Source organism: Chiloscyllium plagiosum, chromosome 6 (assembly GCF_004010195.1).
Source record: "Chiloscyllium plagiosum isolate BGI_BamShark_2017 chromosome 6, ASM401019v2, whole genome shotgun sequence".
Lineage (NCBI taxonomy): Eukaryota > Metazoa > Chordata > Chondrichthyes > Orectolobiformes > Hemiscylliidae > Chiloscyllium > Chiloscyllium plagiosum.
Window position 1 is genome coordinate 86,792,016 of NC_057715.1, and position 21,698 is coordinate 86,813,713.

General features: G+C 40.6%; 1 protein-coding gene across 1 annotated transcript in view; it reads left to right on the top strand.

Annotated features, from left to right (window-relative positions):
* Positions 1 to 21,698, top strand: part of LOC122551064 (sister chromatid cohesion protein PDS5 homolog B-like) — a 200,162-nt gene that overhangs the window by 76,087 nt on the left and 102,377 nt on the right. The window contains exons 6-7 of the mRNA XM_043692706.1: positions 4,825 to 4,976; positions 14,047 to 14,160. Of these exons, the coding sequence (XP_043548641.1) occupies positions 4,825 to 4,976; positions 14,047 to 14,160 (266 nt within the window). The remainder of the gene's footprint in view (positions 1 to 4,824; positions 4,977 to 14,046; positions 14,161 to 21,698) is intronic.

Sequence of the window (21,698 nt, forward strand, 5' to 3'; positions counted from 1 at the left end):
AATCGTGGACATGAAACCATTGTTGCCAAACCCATCTGATTTACTAACATCCAAGGAAGCAAATCTGCCTAGTTGGCCGACATGTGAATCCACACCCATAGCAATGTGGTCAGCTTTTTTGGCCCTATGAAACAGTCTAGCAAGCCATTCGTTTGTATCAAACCGCAAAAAAAGGTTTCTGAATAAAGGAACAAAACTGGATGGACAAACTGGCTTCAATCAGAAATGACGACAACAAACTCAGCTGTGTGGACCCTGCAAAGTTGTCTCTACCAATATTTGGGGGCTTGTACTAAAGTATGCTAAGGCTATATAAGATAGTAGAGGTATCCGCTAAGTGAAAGTAAGTGTGGTCTCCACGAGGACTGTCGCTTCCACTCGTATTGTCATGGGCTGCTGAACTTGAAGCAGGCAACTTGGTGAGAATTAAGTCAAGTATGTTTTTCTCTTTTTGGCACCCTCCCCATCCATCGCAGCCCCAGTTTAGGAGCTGTGTCCTTTAGGACTTGACCAACTCAGACAGTAGCAGTCTACCGAGCCACTTTCGGTGGCCAACATTGAAATCCCTCACCCAGAGTACATCCTACTCTCTTGCCACCCTTAGCACTTCTGCAAGGTGATGCTCAACATGGAGGAACCAGTCAAGGAGCAGCCTGATCTTGATTGAAACGTTCAATTCTTGAATACCTCCCCGGCATGTGTATTTTCTTCCAGCAGGATAGACTGACTAGAAGCGATGGCAGTATATATGGTCAATCAGGTATTGCCCTGGGAGTTTTCAACATTGACTTCAGACTTCCAGCTGAATGAAGCGTGCTGGAGGGCATACCTAAACTGAGGTGTAAACATGGGGAAGTTGCAACACAGGACTAAATATGTGCCAAGTAACATTAGAAGGAAGTGATACCAGGGCTAAGTGATTCCATAGCCAACAGATTATTTACAGCTCTGCAATCCTTCTGAAAAGGTTGTAAATGGTGGTGGACAATTAAACAACTAATTGGAGAAGAAAACCAATATCCTCAATGACATAGGAGCCTGTATGTCAGTGCAAATAAGTCCATGCAAAGAAGATTGAAGTATTTACAGCTGGAAGTGCCAAGTAGATTGTATCTCTCTGCCTTCTTCAAAGTTCCCCACCATCACAGATGCCTGTCTTCAGTCGATTCAGTTTGCTTCACGTGATATTGTGAAATGGTTGGAAGCGTAGGATACTGCAAAGGCTATGGGCTATGACAACATTGTCAGTACTATTTCCAAAAATGTGTTCCAGAACCTATTCCCTAGCTAAGCTGTTGGAATATAGCTACAGTTCTGACATTTGCTGGGCAATATGGTAAATTGTCCAGCTATGTCCTGTAACACGAAGCAGGATACATCCCACCTGGCTGATTACTGTCTCATCAGTCTTTTCTAAATTGTCACTTGAGTGATAATCATCATTAACAGAGCTATCAAGCCATACCTGCTTAGCAACAACTTGCTCACTGACATTTGGATTCGACCCCTGTAAAAACGCCATCCCATTCTCCCAATTCCTTCGACTCCGCCGCATCTGCTCCCAGGAGGACCAGTTCCAAAAACGCACAACCCAGATGGCCTCCTTCTTCAAGGACCGCAATTTCCCCCCCGACGTGGTCGACGATGCCCTCCACCGCATCTCTTCCACTTCCCGCTCCTCCGCCCTTGAACCCCGCCCCTCCAACCGCCACCAGGACAGAACCCCACTGGTCCTCACCTACCACCCCACCAATCTCCATGTACAGCACATCATCCGCCGTCATTTCCGCCACCTCCAAACGGACCCCACCACCAAGGATATATTTCCCTCCCCTCCCCTATCAGCATTCCGTAAAGACCACTCCCTCCGTGACTCCCTCGTCAGACCCACACCCCCCACCAACCCAACCTCCACTCCCGGCACCCTCCCCTGCAACCGCAGGAGGTGCAAGACTCGCGCCCACCGGCGTTGGAAAGTTTGACTTTGAAAGATAAAAACCCATGACAATTCTGCAAATCCCTGCCTTTGATCAGTGTCATTAAATAATACAGCAGATGCCCACAGAACGTGATTTGAGACTGCGGTGTTATTCACTCCATTGTCACTGCTGTTTTCCAACAGCTCAAAGTCATTTAATAACTGAGTCATTTGTCTCAGTCAAATCCATCGAATTCAGCACTGCCTTCCTAACCTGCAATCTTCTTCCTGACCTCTCTGCCCCCACCCCAGTCTGACTTATCACCCTCACCTTGACCTCTTTCCACCTATCACATTTCCGACGCCCCTCCCCCAAGTCCCTCCTCCCTACCTTTTATCTTAGCCTGCTGGACAAACTTTCCTCATTCCTGAAGAAGGGCTTATGCCCGAAACGTCGATTCTCCTGTTCCCTGGATGCTGCCTGACCTCCTGCGCTTTTCCAGCAACACATTTCCAGCTTAGTTCAAATAAGATCCAAAGAGCTGAATTCTAGAACTGAGGCAAGAATGACTGCTCTTGACATCAAATCTGCCTTTTGCAGTGACCTCCAAGGACCCCAGGAAAAACTAGAGTCCAGGAGAATTGGTAAGAGAGTGAAAGCTCTCTACTGGGTGGAGTTGTACTCAACTGAAAGGAAAATGTGGTATGGTTGTTGATGGTTCCAGGCAAACTCTGCAGGTTGTTCTTAATTTTGTAGTGTCTGAGGTCCAACCATCTTCAGCAACTTTGAATAACCTTTCCTCCAGCACAAGGTCAAACTGGGAATGTGCAGTAATCACTGCACAATGTTCAGCTCCATTTGCTGCAACTCCAGATACTGAAGCATTCCACGTACAAAATATCCAAGTTTGGGTTGATGAGTGAGAAGGAACACTTTTTTTTTGCCTGGCATTTGTGTGGCACAAGACCATCTTCATCTTCAAAAAGAGAGAATCTAACCATCTCCCCATGACATTGACAACATCCTGGGGTTATCATTGACTGACTAAAAGCTGAACTGAACTAGTTTATGTAAATACTGTGGCTGCAAGAGCAAGTCTGAGGCCAGGAATACTGCAGCAAGTAATTCACCTCCTGACTCTCCTGAGCCTATCCAATATCTCAAGACACAAGTCAGGAGTGTGATGGAAAAATCCCCACTTGCCTGGATGAGTGATTCCAACAAAACTCTTAAGCTTGACAACATCCAGGATAAAGCAGCTAGTTTGATTGGCACTGCATCCACAAAGATTGACTCCCTCCGCCACCAAAACTCAGTACCAGCAGTACATACTATCTACAAGATGCATTGTTTAAGGCTCTTTAGACAGCACCTTCCAAACTCAGTCTTTCCCATCTAGAAAGACAAGAATAGCAGATTCATGGGAATACCATCAGCAAGTTTCTCTCCAAACCACTTGCTATTCTAATTTGGAAACATATTACAATTTATTCAGTTTTGTTGGCTGAAGATCCTCAGCTGCTCTGTGGAACTGCTTATAACAAATAGACTGCAGTGGTTCAAGATAACTCCCCACCACTTCATCAAGCAACTGGAGATGGACAATAACTGCACCCTTAGCCAATGAAGCCGACATCACATGAAGGAATTTTAAAATGTAACTTGTCTGACATCAGAAAAAGTTCAAATTTGTTTATTTATTTTATTGCAGCAAACACCAAAATCTCAGTGAAGAGTTTTCAGGAAGGCTGTGTGTTCAGACAATGGTTGGTACAGCTTAGATGAATTTTTATGCACTCCCCAGAAGCTTTTTCCTATCAGCTAATATTTCTCCTTGAGACTCTGAAAACAAACTGCAAACTAAAGTCGTTGTGATTCTAGGTTTAGAGCAACTGAGTTCCCTAAACCCAAGTCTCGCTGTCCTTCACTCTCTGACATACCCCCTCACTTTTTGGATTTTTCTACCTCCTTCTGTTATTGGGCTGCTGTCACTAAGCAACTGAACAGTTTGTTTTTCTCCAGCTTTTGGTTTGTTAATGCACCAAAACATTTACTATTAACTTAAAAATTTATTAAAATGCATGTGAACAAAACCAATCTCCAGACTTCTGTCGCTGCCAACAAAAATGCCCAAAAAATTAAATTGAGCCTTGTCTCCCCTTTTTTTTTTAAATGTGTAAAATATAAATTCACCTTCAAAGTTGTGCATTCATTTCAACAGAATGATGAAACACTAAAGAGGGTACATGAAGATTGGACTACAGTTCTCCATAATAATATATACATTGGATTACTTCCAGCAGTTGTAAAAAGCAAGGGCCATTGACATGCTTGAGATATCATCTACCTGATTGTCTTCCCTGATATGAGATACATCCAGACAAATACGAACTGAGGACTTTTATTTTAAACCCAAGTAATCCTAAATTCAGCAGAGCTCTGGACTTACTCAGGAAACTTAGATTCTAAAGTAAACACCCACTATTACAAGCTTTTCTGTTATACTTTCTGTGCTTTGTAGCTCAGCCAAAATTTACATAAATATTTGACCACTGCAACCTAAGTGTATTCTGCCTGAGCATTTCTGTAGTATAACTATTAATAGGGTTTTAATAGATGCTTTCGGCAGCATGACCGTATAGCTGCTTGTTGTACCCTAGTTTAAAATCTTGTGGCTGTACTCTGATGTAAATATGCTTCATTCTTTATAGCTTGTTGCTGTGGGTTACCAGTTGCTGAATTTTGTAATGAGAGTTTATTGTTCAGTTTTGCTTCAAGTGTTAATGATTTCATTCTCCTTCCCCCTTGAAATAGAATATGGAATCATTTATATATTTTCTTTCTGCTTGTGTGTATACAACCAAAGGTTTCTTTGTACTAATATCCTATTTTCCTTCCTCCCTAGTGGAGAGTGAGAAGAGAAGCAATGATGGGGCTGGCGCAGATCTATAAAAAGTACTGTTTACAAGCTGAGGCAGGAAAGGAAGCTTCCAAAGAGATTTCATGGATTAAAGACAAACTTTTGCATATATACTACCAAAACAGCATTGATGACAAGTATGTGAACATTCTTGGGAGTAAATACAAAGGATAAATTGCAGCAATTACCAATTATTTCAGAAATTAGCATAGTGGTAGTATCATTAGATCATGAAACAAAGTGTCTGCATTTCACATGTGAAGCGGAAGGAATTCATTCTCTGACATTGTGGAGCTATTAATGATAATAGAACACTGAGTGTCATCCTATTTACCCATTAATTAATCTAACAATTTAAAGGAACTGCGCATTTGATTATTTTCTTAATTGTTCTAGAGATTATTATGCTAGGTTTGAGAACTCTAGTGTGCATTGGTAGTGTCCCTGCTTCTAGGCCAGGAGACGTAGATTCAAGTTTCATGTGCTCCAGAAGTATGTGTCATGAAATTGTCTTAACAGGTTGATTTTTTTTTTAAAAAAAGAGAGAATCTTGCTCTGGACTCAACTGTCATCATTCCTTTTCATACCATACACTCCACTGCAGCACCATCATCACCTAAGCCAACTGAGACCCTCTCAAATTTGTCTGACACTTGACCCCCTGCTCAGTTGATTCCAACTATTTAACTATTTATTTTTCCCAATTAGTTGCTTCTGTGACAAATACCAAGCCCTCTCGTTAAAACATATATCATCCCTTCCTCAAGAAACCTTGACTTATGTACCTTCTCAAAATAAAACTCCACTCTCCGTACAGCTCTAATTCCCTTCCTATGTTGCCAGTTTTCAACTTTTGTAAATTATGTTGTAGCTCTGGATATGTTCAACCCCATTTGACTTTTGGACTGCCATGGTATTAGTAGATTTGCTTGTACACTATTTTGGGAGAAAAGTGCTATTGCTTTGTTTTCACTGCAAATGCTTTTTTGACTCCACTGACTTTGTTACCTAATTGGCAACACATGAGCAAATAAGGGAACAATAAGATCTATACACACACTTCATTTGAGAAACAGTATACAAGTCTGAAAAGACAAAAAGAAAAATACTTATTTCATGTTGGCCAGTTTATCAAGGAGGTTGGAATAACAAGTTCTACTTCAGTTGAATAGAGTTGTGGTTGATCTCAATCTTGATGACTGACTGTTCATTTATTGCCACTATATCTCAAAAAGCTGAATCCGTTTTCCTTCCCCCTCAAAGTAGAGTACAGAATCATTTGGACTGATCTTGGAAAGAGTACAAAATGCAGATTCACTAAAATGAAAAAGGGACTCTGAAATTGGCTTATTATAGAGTATTAGAGCCATACAGCATGGAAACGGGCCCTTCACTCCAACTCCTCCACGCCGACCAGACAACCCAATATGACCTAGTCCCATTTGTAGCATTTGGCCCATGTCCTTCAAAACCCTCCAGTTATATTTAAAAGACCTCTTAATTGGTATGTTGAAATTGGACCTGGCTACACCATTTCTTCTGGCAGCTTGTTCCATACATGAGCAACATCTGCATGGAAAATGTTACTCCTCAAGTCCTGTTGAAGTCTTTCCCTTGTCACCTTAAACAAATGTCCTCTAGTTATGGACACCACCAGATGCACCCCCAGTGTTTTATACTGATAAAGTTATGGTCTTCCCCACAGGAAGAAACATTCTCCTGTGTTTACTGTATAACTTCCATAAAGAATTCTCAGGTCACTTGTTAGCCTTTTTTCCTTGATCAAACCCCTGAATCTTTTTTCTTGATTTATATTTCTGGTATAATCCATGTATATCTTCTCTGTACCCTCTTCAGTATTTCCAACATCTCTTTTGTAATATGGTGACTACACTATACACATACTCTAATTATGATTTAACCAATGTCATTTACATACTTAGCATGACCTCCACTCTTTTCTCTCCTTTCTAGAAATAGTGTTGTGTGTTTGGTTTGCATTTCATAAAATTATGACCTTGCTAATTTGTAGTGCAACTTGGATTGATTGGTACATTTTCAACTCTGATCTCTCTTGATCCTGTACCCCACCTAGATTTGCACCTTACAGATAATAAGTGACATTGCTATTCTTCCTACCAAAATTTACCCCTCATTTATTTGTGCTCAGCTTCCATTTGTTTCAACTATTTTTTTTCTGTTTATTCCCATTCAAATGTATTAATGACTTCCTCATTATTATTAACTATCCCTTCACCGCTTTTACCCAAAAATGTCATCTGTAAATTCAGAATTATGTTAGATTACAAAATCCAAACAGTCAATATGAATTATGAATATCAGGAAACCTATTGTTGATCCTTATGTAACATGATTTCATTCTTTCCACTATTGTAACTACCCTCTACACCACCTCCTTTGCTTTCGGTTTGAACCTAGCAAACAATCTATTCTATCACTTGTTTTGTGATTCCCTATTCTCATGCTCATTAATCTGGTATGAGTCAGCTTATTGCTTTGCAATCAGTTACTTCATTGGTACTGAGCTAAATAAGGCTGAATGCAGCATGCTAAAGATTAATGGTAAAACAGAGGATGAACAGTTTTAAAAAGCAGCAAAAAGTGACCACAATTTAAGAGGGAAAAATAATCTTTAAGGATAAACATGTAACTAATACTAAGATAGCAAGAGTTTCTTTAATATGTTTTAAACAAAGCCAAAATGAAAACACGCCTCTTGGAGAATGAGGCTGGTGAGATCATAATGGCAAGACAAGAAATGGCAGAGGAGTTGAATAAATACTTTGCATCAGTCTTCACAGTAGAAGACACTGCATATTAGAATTACTAGATAGTCAAGGGGTAAAAGGAGTATAAGTAAATACTCTAAACTAAGCGGATAAAGATAGATAAGTCCCTGGGATCTGATGGGTTGTAACCTAGAATTTTTAAAATTCATTCACAGGAATGTGGGTGTCACTTACTACCTAACCCTAACAGGCCAGAGTTAACCACATTGATAGTGGAGGCACTGGTAATATTGTTCCAAGAATCCCCAGATTTTGGAAGAATTTTAGAATTAGAAAACTGAGTGTAGCACCATTTAGAAAGGGTGGAGACGAAAAACGTGTACCTGCAAGTCGGTTAGCTTCACAACTATTATTGAGAAAAGGTTAGTCTATAGTGGAGCATTTAGCAACACAACGATCAAGCAGAATCAACCTGACAGATTTTCAACTATTTGACTTGACAATTCTTTGAAGTAACAAACAGAATAGATAAGTGGGAAGCAATGGAAGTAATATTTGGATTTTCAGAAGGGAAAGATTTGGGATAATGGGAGATTTTTCAGGATGGCAACCTGTAACTAATCCAGTACCACAGGGGTACGTCTGTGAGGGCCACCATTTACTGTACAGGTCATTCTGCTTTAACATGTGTTTTGTTAACGCAAATTCGCTGTAATGTGATTGACGAATTCAAGACACTGTTTCTGAAGTGCAAACTTTTAAAATGTGTGTTGGCTGTAACACAATTACAGCGCCAGCACTTTGGGCGCTGTTTCTAAAATGCGATTTTTTTTAAAAAAAATTCTCTATAATGCTGTTTGCAAAAGAACTCAACCATCAAGTTATAGAAGAACTACCTGTACATATCAATGACTTGGATGAGACAAGTAAATATTACTGTATCCAAGTTTGTAGAGGACATAAAAATAGTTGAGAAGACAGGCAATGAGGAAGACCACATCTACACAGAGATATAAACAGGTTAAATTAGTGAACAAGAACTTGTCGTTAGCACATATTTCATTTACCATTATACATATTGGAAGGAAGAATGGGTGAGCTGAATATTATTTAAATGGAGAAAGACTACAGAACAAACGGATTTTGGAGTCTTCATCCTTGAATCATAAAAATCAGCATCCACACACAACAGATAATAAGGAAAGCAAATGAATGTTGGGTTTTATTCCAAAGAGAATAGAGTATCAAAAAAAGGTTTTGTTAAAACCATATAAGGCATTAGTTAGACCACAGCTGGAATACTGTGAACAGTTTTGAGCCTCTTAGCAAAGGAAAGATAAACTGGTGTTGGAGGTAGTCCAGAGAAAGTTCACTAGGCTAATAACCAGTACAGAAGGATTGTTTAATGAGGAGTGGTTCAGTTAGTCGTGCCTGTACTCGCTGAAATTTAAAAGAATGAGGGGGGACCTTGTTGACATGTACAAGATTCTTGGGGACTTGAAAGAGCAGATAGTGAGAGGTTGCTCCCTTTTGGGAGAGTCAAGCACCAGAGGGCATAATCTCAGGATAAGAAGTCACCCTTTTAAGACACCAATGAGGAGGAATTTCTTTTGAGGGTGGTCAATGTATGGAATTCCTTACCGCCATTGAGGCTGGATCATTTTAATGTTTTCAATGTTGAGGTAGACTAATTTTTATCAGTAGGATAGTGGGAGTATAGAGAATAGGTAGTGGAGGTGAGAATCCTTTGGATCAGCCAGGATGTCATCAAATGGTGGAGCAGGCGCTCTGGACTGAATGGCATACTTCTCCGACATTTAATGGTCTTTCAGGCCTCTGGATTTCAGGTTTCAGGTCTTGTTGACTCCTGCTCCCTTTCTTGGACAAAACCCGGTAATAGAACAGGACAACATCCTTTCCCTCATGCTGAATTCTCTCACTCAAATTCCTCAAGTTCCCCTGTCACGGTAATATGCTGTCAAGCTAGATTTTTATGACTTTAGGCATAGGCTGAATAAAGTTATCTGGTATACTTGAGTTTATTAATGTAGGGACTAATCCAGTTGAACTACTAAAGAGGTTAACTATTCTGTGCAATTGATGAGATGTGTTTCATCAAAGTGATGTGACTTTGGAATAAAATCAGATGTTTTTTAAAACATGGTTGTTGGTGGGAAGTCTAGAACATGCTCCCTCGGCTGGATGCTTGGCCAATGAATGGATGTGTCATGTGCAAGTCGAGATGGGCTACTGAATACCCATAATCTGGTGAAATGATGAATTTGCTCAAGAAACTGACTGGCATTCAACATGCCCTAGCCACTTTCTTTGGTGGAAGCAGACCATTCACAACTGTGACATTCTGTTTAACTGTCAACTCCATTTCAGATCCCGTGTCATTTTCATAAAGGTGGTTTACTGCATTATTTTTGTTCAGTCATATCATGTTTGCTTCTGAAATTCTGATATCTTGTCTTGCCACCTCTGAACTTGTCAGCAGTGTTTTCCTGACTACGAAAATATGGGAAATGTGAAGACACAAACTTCACATAAATGAGATAATGAGAATCCAGAAAAAGTATATTCCTGTCAAGATGAAAGGAAAGGCTGATAGGTATAGGGAATGCTGAATGACTAAAGAAATTGAGGGTTTGGTTACGAAAAAGAAGGAAGCGTATGTAAGGTATAGACAGGATAGATCGAGTGAATCCTTGGAGTATAAAGGATGTAGGAGTATACTTAAGAGGGAAATCAGGAGTGCAAAAAGGGGACATGAGATAGCTTTGGCAAATAGAATTAAGGAGAATCCAAAGGGTTTCTACAAATACATTTAAGGACAAAAGGGTAATTAGGGAGAGAATAGGGCTCCTCAAAGATCAGCAAGGCGGCCTTTGTGTGGAGCCACAGAAAATGGGGGAGATACTAAATGAGTTCATTGTAACAGTATTTACTGTAGAAAAGGATATGGAGGGTATAGAATGTAGGGAAATAGATGGTGACATCTTGCAAAATGTCCATATTACAAAGGAGGAAGTGCTGGATTCTTGAAACAGGTAAAGGTGGATAAATCCCCAGGACCTAATCAGGTGTACCGAGAACTCTTTGGGAAGCTAGAGAAGTGATTGTTGGGCCTCTTGCTATTTGTATCGTCGATAGTCACAGGTGAGGTACCGGAAGACTGGAGGTTGGTAAATGTGGTGCCATTGTTTTAGAAGGGCAGTAAGGACAAGCCAGGGAATTAGACCAGTGAGCCTGACCTCGGTGGTGGGCAAGTTGTTGGAGGGAATCCTGAGGGACAGGGTGTACATGTATTTGGAAAGGCAAGGACTGATTCGGGATAATCAGCATGGCTTTGTGCATGGGAAATCGTGTCTCAAACTTAATTGAGTTTTTTTGAAGTGACAAAGGGGATTGATGAGGGCAGAGCAGTAGATGTGATCAATATGGACTTCAGTAAAGCGCTCGACAAGGTTCCACATGGGAAACTGATTAGCAAGGTTAGATCTCCTGGAATAAAGGGAGAACTAGCCATTTGGATACAGAACTGGCTCAAAGGTAGAAGACAGAGGGTGGTGGTGGAGGGTTGTTTTTCAGACTGGAGGCCTGTGACCAGTGGAGTGCGACAAGGATCGGTGCTGGGCCCTCTACTTTTTGTCATTTACATAAATGATTTGGATACGAGCATAACAGGTACAGTTAGTAAGTTTGCAGATGACACCAAAATTGGAGGTGTAGTGGACAGCAAAGAGGGTTAGCTCAGATTACAACAGGATCTGGACCAGATGGGCCAATGGGTTGAGAAGTGGCAGATGGAGTTTAATTTAGATAAATGCGAGGTGCTGCATTTTGGGAAAGCAAATCTTAGCAGGACTTATACACTTAATGGTAAGGTCCTTGAGGGGCATGGATAGGGTAAATAGGCAAAGTCCTTTCCTTGGGGTCAGTGAGTCCAGAACTAGAGGGCATAGGTTTAGGGTGAGAGGGAAAAGATATAAAAGAGACTTAAGGGGCAACTTTTTCACTCAGGGTGGTACAGGTATGGAATGAGCTGCCAGAGGAAGTGGTGGAAGCTGGTGCAATTGCAACATTTAAGAGGTATTTGGATGGGTATATGAATAGGAAGGGTTTGGAGGGATACGGGCCAGGTGCTGGCAGGTGGGATTTGATTTGGGTTAGGATATCTGGTTGGCATGGACTGGTTGGACCAAAGGGTCTGTTTCCATGCTGTACATCTCTATGACTGACTGACTGTAAAAACACATACCTTATCCATATTTACATCTGTCTTTCAGCAACTAAAACTATCTGTTACTAAATACCATTAAATGTACAATATTTGCTCTCATGTTTAAGTTCAGCATTTCTTCAATGAAAATCTGGTACCTGGCTGAAAGAGAAAATAAAATAAAAGAAAGGATAGCATTAAAAGAGTGAATGTAAAAGGAGGTAAATTGTGAAAAGACTGTACCTTACAAGTATGAAATGATTCTGCAAGAAATGCTACAAATAGGAACTCTTCTTTATATCCATGTCTATGGATATAAAGAATTACATGTTATCAAGGGTTTTGATTTTGATTGTCTGTGACTATGGGAATCTTAGCAAAATGTGACTACTACTGTCTGCTTCAAAAATTTTTTTTAAAAATCCATCATCTAATCAGTCATGCTTTTGTCCTTTTTACCATTCTTTCACTTTTCTGGTACCTCTCTAAGGTAATTTTTACTGTAACAAATTGCACCTGCCTTCAGTATGAATTGTTAAGGTTGCAGTGAAAAGTTTGCATTGTACTTCTGTTTTCAGTTGCTTTTGTATTCTGAAGCAAAGCATACAACTTTCAATATATAATTTCAGCAACATTTTATATCAAAGAAAAATAAAGTAGGTTACTGAATCCTTTGGGTTCAAGAATGGATTTTTACACTGAAAATTAGGTTAGATTCCCTACAGTATGGAAACAGGTCCTTCCTCCAACAAGTCTACACCAACCCTCTGAAGAGTAACATACCCGGACCCATTCCCCCACCCTATATTTACCCCTCACTAATCCACCTAACACTATAGGCAATTTAGCATGGCCAATTCACCTGGCCTGCATACCTTTTGGATTGTGGGAGAAAACCGGAGCACCCGGAGGAAATCCACGCTGACACTGGGAGAATGTGCAAACTCCACACAGACAATCACCCGAGGCAGGAATCTAACCCAGGTCCCTGGCGCTGTGAGTCAGCAGTGCTAGCCACTGAGCTGCCTCCTCCCCAATGCATAACCCAAAATTGAACACTATTGAAATGAAATGGAACATAATCAAATCTTTGTACCAGGCATGCTTGCAAAGCACAAATAAATAATCTGCCTCTCAAGTGATCTTAATCTAATTTCTGCATTTTAACATTCTATTAAATCCCATCTTTACTGGAAACCATTAGGATAGCTCCATTATAATTGTTTATGAAAATTTACCTTTTTCACAAGTTAATTTTGCAAGTCAAGACTTTACCAACACTGTAATTGTTTGCGTAGTTTTATCAGAGTTATTGCACTCTTAGACATATGGAGAGATAAAAATGGTAACTGCTTGTCTTCATGGTAGTTGATAACCAAAGCTTTAGTGTATTCTATGATCAAAATAGCCTTTGAATATAATCTGCTTACTGTGAGGTTTTGAAGTCTGCTATTTCGATAATTTCCAGTAGTTTTATCTGTAGTTGATGTCTAGTGTAGATCACTAATGATTCAAAGAAAGATATAAACTCCAAAGCTACAAGGATGAAAATTCAAAATATTCACCTTGCTGTATTTTGAAATGGTTTTATAAATTTGCTTCACTGTTTTTCTTTTTAAATTTCACTCTACAATTGCTTATGTGTTTTTTTTTTTCAATTTATATGTTTGATTACTTGGAAGATTGTAGTCTGTACCATTGGGAGAAAGTTAGGACTGCAGATGCTGAAGAGTCAGTTGATAAAGTGTGGTGCTGGAAAAAGCACAACAGGTCAAGCAGCATCCAAGGAGCAAGAGAGTCAACATTTTAGGCGTGATCCTCCTTCAGTCATGAAGGGTCATGCCCAAACAAATAACTCTCTTGCTCCTTGGATGCTGTGTGAACTGCTTTGCTTTTCCCAGTGTGTACAACTGCTCAATTAAAGTAAACTATGTTGAAAAGTAGTGCAGCAAGACATTTTCCCATCGATGAAGTGATGGAATGATGATTTTTACTTTAGTTTTAAAATCATCCATGAACTGGGTCTAATATGCATACCTAGCCCTTACATTAAAGGCATGATCTCTTGTGTATAGTATTGGTTGCCATAGTTATTTGGTGGTGTTAAGTCACTGAACTCAAAAATAATCACTGCTATGGAAATATTAATTGTTTTTTTTAAATCCACATTTGAATGAAGACTTTAGTCAGTACTCCAAGTGAGCATTAAATTCTTTGGAATTTACTCAACAGGTTACTTGTTGAAAGGATATTTGCACAGTACATGGTGCCTCACAATTTGGAGACTTCGGAAAGGATGAAGTGTTTGTATTATCTTTATGCAACCCTCGACACAAATGCTGTAAAGTATGTTTTCAATATTTTTTAAACTGTACACCATCTATATAATTCTCGTTTTCTTCACATGTGCAGGAATCCTTCATTGCGATTCACTTCAACTAGTATTGGTTTTTAAAACAACGCATTTTCTTTTTTTTATGTGACTGTGTGTGCTTTGATTTGCTATAGTGCCTGCAGCACAATTTTATTTTTCTTTGTTAAAAAGCACCAGAAAAGAAAAGTAGAGCTGTTTGATTCATGTTGATTATCCATTGTAGTTATCCATTGGTCACTGAAATCTTTTGGATGTGACCTTACTTGAACTGCTTTAGGATTACCTCTTGACATTACTTCGCCAAACTAATAATCTGAATTGTCACAAAGATTGGAAAATAATATGACACAGGTTGGAATTGGATTTACAGCTAATCAGAAAAGAAACTAAATTTAAGTTCGAACATAGAACATTACAGTGCATTACAGGCCCTTCGGCCATCTGTTGCGCTGACCTGTGAAACAAATCTGAAGCCCATCTAACCTACACTATTCTATTCTCGTCGATATGCCTATCCAGTGACCATTTAAATGTCCTTAAAAAGCGGAGAGTCTACTACTGTTATAAGCAGTGCGTTCCACGTCCCTACTACTGTGTAAAGAAACTATCTCTGACATCTGTCCTATATCTATCACATCTCAATTTGAAGCTATGTCCCCTCCTGCTAACCATCACCATTCAAGAAAAAGATTTGGACTGTAAGAGCCTGTCTAAGCCTTTGATTATCTTATGTGCCTCAATTAAGTCAACTCTAAACTTTCTTCTCTCTAACGAAAACAGCCTCAAGTCCCTCAGTCTTTCCTCGTAAGACTTTCACTCCATATCCGGCAACATCCTAGTAAATCTCCTTTGAACCATTTCCAAAGCTTCATATAATGCGGTGACCAGAAATGCACGCAGTGCTCAAGTGTGGCTGCACCAGAGTTTTGTACAGCTGCATCATGACCTCAAGTTGATTCCCTCTTTCTGGTAGTCAATTATCACATTATAAAATTAGTTTCAGCTTGTATTTTCTGCCTTTGCGCATATCTTGGACTTATTTTAATATGGTAAAATCTGTTTTTGAGTGAAATGAATTTTTGGCACATTCTTTCCTGAACTGGCCTACTGGCAAGGCACTCGGGGGAGAAGTGGGTACATGTGAAGAATAAAATTAAGCACTGAAATTTGAATGCCAGAACCTTCATTTTCCAGAAATTGGTGAACAATAACAGCATTGAAGCTACTCCAACCTCTGCTAGATCTGTGCAAGGACATTTTTTGTAATCCCATTTCCCCTGCTACTTTACCTTCAGTTCTGCAAATATTTATTGAGTTGTGTACTTAGCTAATTTCCTATTTTTGGAAAGTCATGACTGAATCTGCCCCTGCAGTTTTGCAGGCAATGCATTCCAGAACCCAATCACTTGCTGTTTTCTTCACTCAAATTGCCATTGTGGAGGCACCTTTAAATTTGGTCCCTCTGGTTTTCAGCTCTTGCACTAATGAGAGCTTTTCTTCCAGTCTGTTTATTCTTGAGTTCTCATAATTTTGTACACCTGTCAGATCTTCTGTCGCACTTGTGTGCTCGAGGGAAAGTAACTCCACAAACGATTCACGAAACTGAAGTCCTCCTCTTTTGAATCATTGTCATAAATTCCTTTTTTGTCCTCTAAGGTCTTCACATTCCTCCAAATTGTCTAGAATTTGACACTCTACTCCAGATGTGGCTGAATCATTGTGTAACAGAGGTTGTTTTTGCAGTAGCTCCTTAGCCCAAAATTCTGTATGCTCAAACTCCTTTCTCAACTTGTTGTCTTTCTTAATATGTACATTTTGCAGTATAACTGTTTAAGTATAATAACTTGAGTTTAAAAAAGCAAAACAATAATTCATTATGCAGCTGAAAAATGGTGACAGATGAAAGTTTAGTTGCATTAGCACAACAGTGGTTATTAGTGTTGGTGATGAATCGCACTTAGTTGTGTGAGGATGCCACAAGACAGACCAGCACAGCATGCAATGAAAGCAGGTGTCCTGGAAGATGTAGTTAAAGGCAGCAGTATTAATTTGGTACCAGAAGATAGGATTGTGATCATGAAATAAGTACCATATGACAACTGGCCAGTAGTTTGTTTCTCCCAGCAGCACATTTACCTCTTCTATTACTTTTAATGGGAATAAGCAACTCAAAATTTGATAGAGAGAATGCAATTTATCAAAAGTTTTAAAGCGGAGTATTTCACAGAAGGAACTCCAAAGCTCAGGATCTACAGAGCTGAAAGCACATCTGTTAAAGCAAATGCATAATCTCCAAGAAGCTGAAATGGGAAGAAACAAAGGAAATGGAGGAGATTTCGAAAATGGAGAGGTGCGAGTCATACAGTATAGAAACAAGCCCTTCACTCACCATGTCTGTGCTGACCAACAAACATCAAACTGCACTAATCTCACTTACCTGCACTTGGTCCATAGCTTACTATGACTTGCATTTTAAGTGCTCATCCAGATGCTGCTTCAATATTGAGAGTACCACCCCTCAGACAGAACATTCCATATTCTAAGCCACTTACTCCTCACCTTAAACTTCTGCTGTTTGGTCTTTAGATACATCTGTTATGAGAGAAAAGAATCTCTCAATCTACCTGGTCTGTATCTCTCCTAACTTTGTATGCCTCAATCAGATACCCCTCCTCCCCAAAGCTGCCTCTGCTTCAAAGAAAATAAGCACAATCTATCTGTGTTCTCTTCATAACTGAGTCCTCATCCATGACAGCATCCTGGTGAATCTCCTCTGCACCCTCTGCAGTGCAATCACATCCTTCTGATAGTGTGGTGACCAGAACTGTATGTAGTATTACAGTTGTGGTCTAATCCATATTTAAACAAGATCATCTTGCTCCTGTAGTCTACACCCTGGCCAATGAAGGCAAGCATTGTGTAAGTCTACCTGTACTGACACCTTCAGGAATCTGTGGCTCAGCGCTCCATAGCGACCTACTATTAATAGTGTATTTCCTTCCCTATTGGACCTGGTGAAATGCATCACCTAATGCTTAGCAGAATTAAATTCCATTTGCCATTGCGCTGCACAATTTACTGTCTGATTTTTAATATCAGACTGCAGCCTGAGTCCAACTTCCTCACTACCAAAAACACCACCCATGTTTGTGTCATCTGCAAACTTAACCTTCTGCATCTACTTCCAAGTTAATTTACATAACAAAAAGAAAGGATCCCAGCACCGATTCCTGTGGGAGACTGTTTGCCACAGGTTTCCAATCACAAAACAACCCTTCTCCTTTAGTTTGTCTCCTGTTTGTAGTGATTGTAATGAGGTGAACCAGGTAGGGTCTGTTAATCTGGTCCATTCAGGTAGCCCTGGCCGACAGATAAAAGCAGGAGAGTGAGATTTTTTAGATTAGATTCCCTACAGTGCCGAAACAGGCCCTTTGGCCCAACAAGTCCAGACCGACCCTCCAAAAAGTAACCCACCCAGACCCATTCCCCTACTAATGCACCTATCACGATGGGCAATTTAGCAGAGCCAATTCACCTGAGCTGCACACCTTTGGACTGTGGGAGGAAACCAGAGCACCCGCAGGAAACCCACAGAGAATGTGCAAACTCCAGAAAGACGGTTGCCCAAGGCTGGAATCGAACCTGGGTCCCTGGTGCTGCAAGGCAGCAGTGCTAACCACTGAGCCACCACAAGATCTCCTGGATCGATGTGAAGTACTTTCGATGTGTAAATAAGGGGTGACTTAGTGCTGGGATACAGGTCTCTCTCTGGAATTATTTCAGTGGTGACCAGATCAAAGCATGCGCCTGCACAAATTCACTCTCAACGGCCATCTTAATGTTGGGTGAGCATTTCTGGCACCATGCTGTTATTTGGGAAGCTTGAATCATTCAATCCTGCCATTGAAAAATGGATTTACTGTATTTTTCCAGCAAATGAAAAGCAATGACTAATTCTCCTCTTAAATCGTGGATCAGTGTTTTTGTTTTCATTATTAGGAGTCTAACTTTCCCTGAGGCACCAGATACTAAAATCTTTCAAGAGTTGACGAATTAAGTTAAGAAATATTACGACCCCAAGCTGCCTTTAATTCTGAGTTGCCTATTAGATTAGATTCCCTACAGTGTGGAAACAGGCCCTTTGGCCCAACCAGTCCACACCGACCCTCTGAAGAGTAACCCACCCAGTCCCATTTCCCTCTGATTAATGCACCTAACGCTTCGGGCAATTTAGCATGGCCAAATCACCTGACCTGCACATATTTGGACTGTGGAAGGAAACCGGAACACCCAGAGGAAACCCATGCACACACAGAATGTGCAAACTCGCACACTGTTACCTGAAGCTGGAATCAGACCTGGGACCCTGGTGCTGTGAGGCAACAGTGCTAACCACTGAGCCACCGTGCTGCCCTATTGGTTTTACACTGCTATTAAAGAACCAGGGGAATCCGTATTTGGATTTTTGACCAGAGTACGATGACTGGCAGAGACATATGACTCATTTGGTTTAACCCTTAATGAGAAGCTGCAAGTATCTGTTTGTTTGGTATGAGGGATTAATGATGTAACCATGCAAAAACACCTGTTGGCTGAAGCCCAACTGAACTTCAAACAGACATTACAATTGGCTTTATCATTTTAAAAATGTGGCAAGTGGAGCATATGAGTTGCAGGGTATTCTGGTGGAAGTGGCCAAGCTCACCAGCCCAATTTAGCTTGGGGAACACAAGTGGGTGAAAACAATTGCATAGCCTCATTCAGGATGTATCCTGAACAGAGGGACTCTCAGTCAGCCCACAGCAAAACAAAGCGAAGTCTCAACCAAACAGTTAAAATTTTCTTTAGGATACAGGCCAGCAAGCCATTGTAGTTGCAATGGAGATAAATTGAGTACGAGAACTCATTGGCTGGGATCCAGGAGAGTACACACCATGGAAAGAGGACCTACGTCTGGTTTGGAACACTTGAATTGTTTAGCAACATCCAATCGGGACCAATTAAAATAAACGTCTGGTTAACTGGGTCACCCAGTTCTAATGGAGGTCAATACTGATGGGGCCATTTTGCTGATTGCAAAACCAGTCTCTACCAAAATTCGGTCTGGACTCCAACCCTTGGGTTTGTACAAAATCTTAGCAAGACTTATAATGTATGAAACTAAGAACCTATGCTGGGGAACTGTTACAGAATAAGCGTACAACTCCAGTTCTGGTTTCATGAAAAGGTTGGGTTGAATTATCACTGATTATATAAAAGTCTCAGGTCAAAGCTTAATGGGCCAAAATAGATTGAGAAAGATTCACTGAGATTGGCTGCATGTTTTTTGATTAGAAAATGGCTGTCTGAGTGAAGTCCTCATTAAATACCTGGATGTTTTCAGGAAGGTCTAGGGATTGTTAAAAGATCCAAAGCCATCTTGTATGCTGACCAAGAAGTTATTCCAAGATCCTGCAAGGCCCACCCAGTGCCATTTTGACTTACAGACAAAAGTAGAGGCAGAAATCAGAAGGTTGGAAAGCAAAGGAATTGTCAAATCCATCCAGTTTGCAGGATGGGCAATTACTGTTGTGCCAGTTGTGAAGCCCAACAAGTCAGCTTTCATTGGTATTTTAAATGGTAAGCTGCTTCTCGCAGCTGGAAAGTTTCCCAATCCCTTACGTAGAGGACTTGATTTGATAAGCTGGGGGTGCTGTCCTTCACGAAGCTGGACTTAAGCCATGTGTACTTGCACTTGCCATTAGTTGAGGATTCCAGAATAGTGCTACAATTAATGCCTATAAGAGTTTGTAACAAATACACAAGATGGCCATTTGAGGTATAATCAGCCTGTGCAATTTTTCAGTAGACGGTGAAGAACATTTTGCAAAAGCTGTCCCAGATCGCCATTTATCTGGATGACTTGCAAGAGAGGACCAATAATGAGCACTTGGAGAAATTGGACATAGGCCATGGAGGTTTCTCCCAGGCAGTCATTTACAAGGGAAAATGTGTGTTCCAGGCACCTGAAGTGACCTACTCTGGCTCCAGAGTCAACAAGATAAAATTACACCTGTTGGAGAATAAAGTGAAGGTGATCAAAAGTGACCTAGATCCCACATCTGTACCAAAGCTTAGATCTTTCCTTGGGCTGGTGAATTATTGCAGAAAGTTCATACGTAACCTGACCTCCATCCTGGCACCTTTTGCATTAATTCCTAAAAAGCAGTCAGCCTTGGAAATGGTCATGTAGCCAAACCATAGCTTTCAAGGAAGTGAAGAAACAGCTATCATCCTCTAATGTGTTGATCTTGGGCGGGATCTGGTATTGAAATTCGATACTTACCTGTGTGACATTTGGGCTGGTATTAGCTCATGGCTGGCCTAATAGTGAGAAGCACCCAATAGGGTATGCATCCAGGACTTTGGTTAATGTAAGATACGCCCAGATAGAGAAGCATGCTTTGGTGGTCATATTTGGAATCAGGAAGTTTCACTAATACCTTTTACAGACCACAAATTCTTGCTACGTCCACTGAAAGAGGACAGAGCGGTGCTGCCCAAAGCTTCAGGACAAATTCAGCAGTGGGATCTAATACGAAGTACTCTAATTACAAGTTGGCATGTTGTCCGGGAGGCCAAATAGTAAATGAGGATGCATTGAGCTGCCTCCTGCTGGCAGATGCAGTACCACTGGTAGTGTCACTGGAAGAATCCATAATGGTTTTAAATTTTCTGAATACAGCCAGCAATATGAGACTTTGGGCACAGAAAAATCCAGTCCTGGCAACACACACAGTTGGTGGTGATGGAGGAAAGGAAAGGGCCATACTACTGCTGTGAAGTGGTCGTGGTAAGGATGGGGGGGGGGGCAATAAAAAAGAAAGAAGAAAAACCTAAGGGCCGTCACAACCAGAATTGAAACTCTTTTGGACCCTTCGATACCAGATCATAGCAGACGAGGCCATATTATTATGGAGTGCAAAAGCTATTGTCCTGCGCAAAGGTCGATGTCCGATATTGGCTGAACTCCATCATGGTCATCCAGAGATTTCCCAAATAAAATTCTTGGTGAGCAGTTGTCTTTGGTGGCCCAGTTGGATGCTGACATAACAGCGATGCTGGGGAAATGCCCAGAGTGCCAACAAGGACAAAAATTACTGCCAGCAGCTCCACCACATTTGTGAGAATGGCCAGGTAAACCCTGGACTCCGGTGACACCTTGACTGAGCAGTTGTTTTTATAGGCTCCATATTCTTCGTCATTGTGGATGGATGTGTACAGAGTTCGTTCATCAAACATGGAGACGACAATAGAAAAACTGCAAGCATCATTTGCAATACACTGACTTTCAGAAGTGTTGGTCACAGATAGTGAGCCATCATCAACCAACTTGGGAATTTGAGTATTTCCTAAAGTCAAATGGCATTTGACACGTAAGGACAGCTGCATATCATGCAACATCTAATGGTGTTGCAGAAAGAGCAGCCCAAACTTTGAAGGCACACTTTTAAAGAAACAGTCTTCACTA